This window comes from Rhinolophus sinicus, chromosome 14 (assembly GCF_057876585.1).
Source record: "Rhinolophus sinicus isolate RSI-liver-muscle chromosome 14, RSI-T2T, whole genome shotgun sequence".
Taxonomy (NCBI): domain Eukaryota; kingdom Metazoa; phylum Chordata; class Mammalia; order Chiroptera; family Rhinolophidae; genus Rhinolophus; species Rhinolophus sinicus.
In genome coordinates this window covers 17,940,351-17,946,757 of record NC_142514.1, presented here as the reverse complement: position 1 = coordinate 17,946,757, position 6,407 = coordinate 17,940,351, and the positions used below count along the sequence as shown (strand labels likewise).

The 6,407-nt window shown below is 56.4% G+C and overlaps 2 protein-coding genes across 7 annotated transcripts in view; both read right to left on the bottom strand.

The window, feature by feature from the left end:
• Window positions 1-344: 344 nt before the first annotated feature.
• On the bottom strand, window positions 345-1,841 carry SH3BGRL3 (SH3 domain binding glutamate rich protein like 3). Its single transcript, XM_088790613.1, has 3 exons — window positions 1,682-1,841; window positions 899-1,066; window positions 345-784 (listed from the first exon to the last, which is right to left on the bottom strand). Exons 1-3 carry the CDS (start codon window positions 1,727-1,729, stop codon window positions 719-721), a joined length of 282 nt encoding a protein of 93 aa, XP_088646739.1. The 5' UTR covers window positions 1,730-1,841; the 3' UTR covers window positions 345-718.
• A 407-nt stretch (window positions 1,842-2,248) lies between these two features.
• CEP85 (centrosomal protein 85) overlaps window positions 2,249-6,407 on the bottom strand; it is a 29,094-nt gene continuing 24,935 nt past the window's right edge. For 5 of the 6 annotated variants that reach the window (XM_088790607.1, XM_088790608.1, XM_088790610.1 and 2 more), the window contains 2 exons: window positions 5,134-5,359; window positions 3,044-4,747 (listed from right to left, as the gene is read on the bottom strand). In XM_088790607.1, the coding sequence (XP_088646733.1) occupies window positions 4,587-4,747; window positions 5,134-5,359 (387 nt within the window). In that variant the 3' untranslated portion in view covers window positions 3,044-4,586. Of the gene's footprint in view, window positions 2,421-3,043; window positions 4,748-5,133; window positions 5,360-6,407 lie in introns of those variants that run through there. The other variant, XM_088790612.1, reaches the window with a different exon arrangement.

The window sequence follows — 6,407 nt, the reverse complement described above, 5'->3', positions numbered from 1 at the left end:
GCCGTGACACACCCACACTTAGCCAATCTGCTGGAGCACAAGCAGACAGCCACATGGCACAGCCCCATTACTAACAGACATGCAAATGTGCAGTACACACCAAGATGCAGATGCGTCATGGACACCATCACATGCACGGGAACACTGTTCAGAAACTGTTGGTCCACACAGGTATGTGTGTACCGGACATATAGCCAAACGCATGCACTATCCCACACACAGGTGCCACACAGGAGACAGCTCAACCCACCTGCCCACAGGAGCAGCCTCAGCACAGGAACATCTAACCAGCCTTGCTCAGAGCAGAGACCCAGGATGTCCAGGCCACACCAAACAGACACAGCACCAATGGAATGGGACATTTAATTGTCTCTAGGGTGCTCCCGGGTTGGGGATTGCGGGGCCTTTGGCAGAGCCCTGGCTAATGGAACCAACAAAGGTGCCCATCAGACAGTGCCAGGCAGGGTGGCAGTCCCAGGGCCGGGCTGAGGACAGCCAGCACTTGGGCTGTTGCTTAAGACAATTTCTGAGACTACTGGGTAAGGAATGTTGCCTCTGAATGGAGGAAGAGGGAGGAAGAGGAGAGACTTGGGTTGCGGGGAGGGGCTCCAAGGTCAGAAGGTTAGGAATAACAGGGAGTTGGTCACAAGGTCCTTCATGGCCAGCAATGGCTGGGGGAATGTGATGGCGAAGTCCAGTGGGCTGGCTTGGGCTCGGCTCACACCAGTTTCAGGAACTCTTGCAGTGTGTTCTGTTCCACAGCCTCCACGAAGAGCTCATAATCCTGGGGGAGGGGACAGGAGAGTGGTCACCTTAGTGTTGGTGCTTTGTCTCAGGTCTGACTCTGGCCTGAGTCCTCCTATAACACTCCCTCCACCCCCAACTCCAAGGCCCATACCCCACAGTACTGGTCCCCGTTGACAATCTGGGGTGGGGTGGCCTTGGGGTTGCCAGCCAAGGCTCGCATCTCATCCCGCAGGGCGTTGTCCTGGGAGATGTCCACTAGCTGGTACTGGATGCGCTTGCCATCCAGGATGCGGGTCACCTCGCTCTGCTGGGACTTGATCTGGGGGAAGAGGGCGGGCAGGGGTTAGTGAGCAGGCTGAAGGAATTATGGGGGGAACCCTGGGCAGAAGAGGGGCTGTGGCTAAGAGCTTTTGTCCCCTGCCCCCCACCACACCCTGGAGGAGGATTCTGGCCACTAGGACTGTGGAGGGTGAGTCAGGCTTGTATTGGTGCAGAATGAGAGAGGGACCACCAAACATGGAGGGGGGTCAGAATGAAAGAAATGGGATGAAGTTCAGGGTGGGGAGAGTCAGGAGCTCAGCCTGGGGAAGGCAGGGCAGGCCTGAGTGAGGCTGGTGAGGGGCCACCCAGCCCCAGGTACACACACAGTGGAGAAGGGCAAGTAAAGGACGCGGTCAGGGTCGTCCAGGTAGTGGGGGTGCAGAGAATGAATGTCCGAGTGACGGGAGATGGGCGTGGGCAGTTCACGCTAGGGCTGCGGAGGCCCCACGATGCCAGCTGAAGGCATTCAGGATGGGGCCGCGGGGCCCACCCTGGGACCCGAGCAGGGAGGCCGTATCCCGCGCCTAGCGCCCCCCCACCCCCCGCCCCGCCCTCGGTGCGGGTCCAGGCGCCCCGCGCTCTCCCCCAGCGAGTGCCCCCGGCACGCACTCACTTCGCGGGAGCCGGTGACCGACGTACTGTAGACGCGCAGGCCGCTCATGCTGCAGGTGGACGGACTGACGGGCGAGCGGGCGGACAGGCGGCAGTAGAGGTAGCAGCACGGCCTGGAGACGACGCCGCCGCGCTCGGGAGCGGTTTCCTTCCTGCTCAGCCCGCGAGTCACCGCTCTCAGGACCAATGGGCGGCGCGGGCAGGGGCGGGGCCTGCGCTCCCCCTCCCTGCACGCCGCAGGTCCCCTCCCCTCCCGTCCCCCTCCGGGGCCGGGCGCGCCCGGGACCCCTGTGCCACGCAGGCCCACCCCCGTTGGCCCTTCTTTCAACTGGGTTCAGTGGAAGGCCGGGAAGGGACCAGATGGCAGGAAAGGCCGTGAGGGCAGGGGCGAGCATTTGGCAAAGGCCGCCTCCTCAGCCTTGCCCGGGTCTGCGGCACCCACCCCCAGTGCCACGACAGCGCAGCTCAGCTCCGGGTTTTAAAGGCTGTTTTCAAACCTAAAGTTCCCAAGCTAAGGAACCTCGCTCCAAGGGACCCTTCCCCACAGGGCCCCAGGGGACACCCACACTTGGCTAGCATGTCAGGACAGGAGACACACCAATTCAGGGACAGCCCCTACTTGAGATTTCCCCCCAAAGTCCCCTCCAATAAGGCAGGTTTAGACAAGCAAGGGTGGTGGCAGGAGACAGGGCCACACCCTCAAGGAGCCAGATGGAGGCCACAGTAAGAGGCTGTTAACTCTGGAAAAGGTGGAGGCAGAGGTTGGTGTTAGGGCTCCATGTTACAGACACATAGCTGGTCTTGGGGTGGTCTCAGCTCAACCCCAACTCCACTTCACAGATGGCACTCCAAAAATCACTCCTCCTCTCAGCAAAAATTCGAGGGGTTTGGAGGGAGCAGACTCCAGCAGCCAGCCCCTTTGGAGACTGCTCTTTCTGGGGTTGGACAAGACACCCCTCAGAAGTCCCCCCAGATCCAGCGCTTGGAGAGTGGCCCAGGAAGACAGCCCTAGCTCCCTGAAGTAAACAGTACCCTGCCTTGCTCTGGGGAAGCCACTTCCTCACAGCAACCCAGAGGCAGCTGACTTCCTCTCAGAAGGTTACTGCAACTCTTTCCAATGACAAACTTGCTCTATGACTTTGCAGCTTCGCCCACCAGAAAGTTGTGTGGGAAGAGATCTTAGTTGTCCCCACAGAACAGAGGAGCAGAAGTGGTAAGAGACAGACAAGAGGCTGGACCTGCTAAAGGTCCCTCCTTGCTGCTGTCTGGGGAACTTGGCGAAACACCCAGACTTTGGCTTTAACAAGCCAAAATGAGGGGTGGAGTAGGGGATGGTGGTGATGGGAGGCAATGGAAAACTGAGGAGTCTGTTACATTTTTATTTTGTAATCAAAATAGGCAATACAAACCAGTTGACATAACAAGAATTCATATAAATAACTGCTTATAAACTTTATGAGGAAAAATACCCGTGAGCAAGGTGGCTGGGCTCCCAACACAGGGTGGAGACCAACCAGGCGGCTCTGCTTTTAGGAGGCAGGAGCCCAGAGGCTGAGGGGATGGCTGGGTGGGGCTGCTCTGAATGGAAGGGATAAGTCACTCCATAAATAAAACACAACTTGTAAAAACAGAGTTCCATTCAGGCCCAGGAGGTTGCCCTGACAGCCCAAAGCTTAGCAAGAATCTCGTGGTGGCTGATTCTGGGCTCCTTAACTGCTCAAGTGCCACCCCATCCCCACACATAGCCCCCCAGCTTGGCCTGGCTCCAGATCTAGAGGCGGCCTGGGGCCAGCCCAGCAACCAGATATAAACAATTGTGAGATGCACCCTAAACAAGGAGGCAAAAGAAATCAGAAAGCAAAGGGTCCAAAGTCCCTAGAGAAACAAAAACCCCATAAAACACTGAAAGCTATACCGTAAAGCTGCCCTGTACTGGGTACTCTGAACCCTCAAGGAACCCAGAGCAGGAAAGGAAAAGGACCCCCACCCCCACCCCAAACACAAAAGAGGCACAAAGAGGGCTGGGCACCAGCTCCAGCCCCAGGCGGAGGGCTGAGCAGATTGGCAGCTGCCCTGTGGTATTCTGGGGGGAAAATCCTGCCCAAACCCAGAACTAGAGGAGTTTGCACTTCAAGTCCAAGAAGGGGGCTATCTGGACGGCCTGAGGACAAAGGAGAAGGGGGCTGTGCTGACCACATGGCCAGGGCTCCAAGGGCACAGGGCAGGAGAGTGGGGTCTCCTGTGAAATAGCATGGTAGCACAGATGAAAGAGCCCTAGCTATAATCCCTAGGCCCCCAATTCTAGTGGGTACTTTGCTAATGAATAGGTCACCCTGAGGTGTCTGTGTGAACAAGAGCCCTGAGGAAGCAGCAGTGGGACTGGGCCTAAGTAAATTCAGAAAGCCAGCTCAGCTCCCCAGAAGGCTGGCACGTGGGGCCTGAGAATTCTCAAACGGCCACTGTGACTGGCACTCAGCCTTTCCAAGCCCCGCTAACAAACTCTGGGCATCAGCAGGACCAAGGCATGGAGTGGGAATGAACGTGGATCCGTCCCAAAGGAAGGAGAAGGGAGGTGAACGGCCTGTTCTTTGATGTCAGCCTGGGGCTGGGCACAGTCTGTGAGGACTTATCAGGTGACCTGTAGAAGTTAATTAGTAACTCACCCTCAAAGGGTGAATCAAGATGACAGGACAAATGCAACCCAACAAGGCAAAGCCATGTGTGGGGCAGGGGAGGCACAGTTCCCGGGTCAGCCCTCGGCCCAGGTGCAGGCTCTTACCTCCCTGCCACCCCTTCTCTGAGAATAGCAGCAAACAGGAGGCAAGAGGTTGTCGGGGCAGGACCTGCTGGACTGAACTCTAAGCAGATCGTCCCTGGGGGATACAGAGTCCCATGCTTCACATTCCTCACTGCGTGACACAGTTTTCTCCCATGTCCTGGGCGTATCTGTCTGACATGGCGGTCCTCAAATCCTCGATGTCACGGCGCAGCTGTTGAACCTCTTCTAGTTTCCTCCTTATCACATCCGGCTTCTGCAAATCCAGCGGAGTCCCCGGGTGCTGTGCAGCTGCGGAAGAGAGCATTTCGGAAGAATGTGAGTCAGGAGGCGCCTTCACAAGGAGGGGCAGTACGCACGGGCAGTTAGTGACCTCAGGCCAGGGCTGTGTCCTGAGACTCGCCACTTTTAAAAAAGCAGCTGAGGACAGAGGGCTGAAAACCTGCTGCCTAAGGGCCACTTCTGGTTTGTCCGGCACCAAGGTACGCCATAAGGACAACTGTTCCCAAAAGATTTACTGAACATCCACCTACTTTATGAAACATGTAACTCCCAGAGGGCAGTGACCAGGCCTCTGGAGCCCTGTTCACACGTTACCAGAAGTATGGGAAAGTTGGATGGGGGTGAGAGAATAAAAGCCAATCTCGCCTGGGTACCAGCCTGGTCTGAGGACTCACAGTGAATGCCAAGGAGCAGGGAGAGATTGGGGTCATGGCCCTGGGCCCTCTGGGTCACAATGCTACAGACAGCCTGCAGATCTTGAAGACAACTGGCCAACTCCTGGTGCAGCTCAAATGCTAGCTGGGCTGTGTCTAGTGAAGACGGGGACACCGGTTGAGCCTGGCGCAGGTGTTCCTGGAGTGTCAGATTCTTCTCAATCAGGTCCTGGTTCTGTGCTGAAAGCTGAGCAGACAGGTGGGCAAGCACATTACCCCAGGCCCAGGGAAAGGCAGAGTTACCTGAACCTGAGTGTAGATTTATGTATACACGTGTGTGGAGGGGAGGCTATGAGTCACAAGTGATGTCCCCCCTTCCCCACCCCTTCCAGGCCTAGCACTACCCACCCCACCTCCCAGTATCAGGCCTACTTCCGCCGGTAGGTAGGCTGGGCCCACAGGGCTCCCACTTTGGAGAGGAAACTGCTCCCCAGCAGACTCTGAGTCATGAGCCTCCAGGTTTCTGTTCAGGAACCAGAGAAGATATGCCCTCGGAACTCTATCTGAAGCCAGTCCCTCAGCCAAGTCTGTTAGCCAGGCTATTAGAGAAGGCTTAACGTGAGCCGTGAAATCTGAGGAGACACTGGTTTCAATCTCTCCCTGCCACCCTGACAAAAGTGGCCACCAGCCAGCCTGATCAGAGTCTCAGAGGAATACACAGAGCAATAAAAACATGACAGCTAGTGGCCACTGGGTGGGGGGCTGGAGAAGCTGGGGACCTGGAAGACACAGAGCTGGCTTGTGTCTTTCCTTTTCAAACCTTCACCTGGGCGGAGTCAGGCTTCACTACATAAACCAGTTATTCATGTATATCTGTGTCTCTTTCCTTCTCCTCTCCCTACCTCTGTTCTGTTTTAAAGACACCGAATCGAGTTCCTCTAGTCCCAGCCCTTCACCCACACTGGGCCATGTGACAGTCCTGGCTGTGGGCGGCTCCTTCCTAGGCACTTGGCCAGTGAACTTGGTCGCCCCCTGCTGACATCTCTGTTTACTCCATGAGGACCACCAAACCCTGTCTTCTTGAACCCTTCCCTCCACAACCCCACAAATCTGTGGTTGCAGCAAGACAAAGGGAGAGAGTACTTTCCAATCCAAAAAGCTTTCCTGGATAATTATGGTCACGTCACTCTAAGACAGGCTTAGGCCCTTTTATATAAAGGATGATACAATGTCCCTTCCTATTCCTCTGCCAAAAAAGCTCAGCAGGGACCTCTCAAACATGGGGGCTCTTGTGG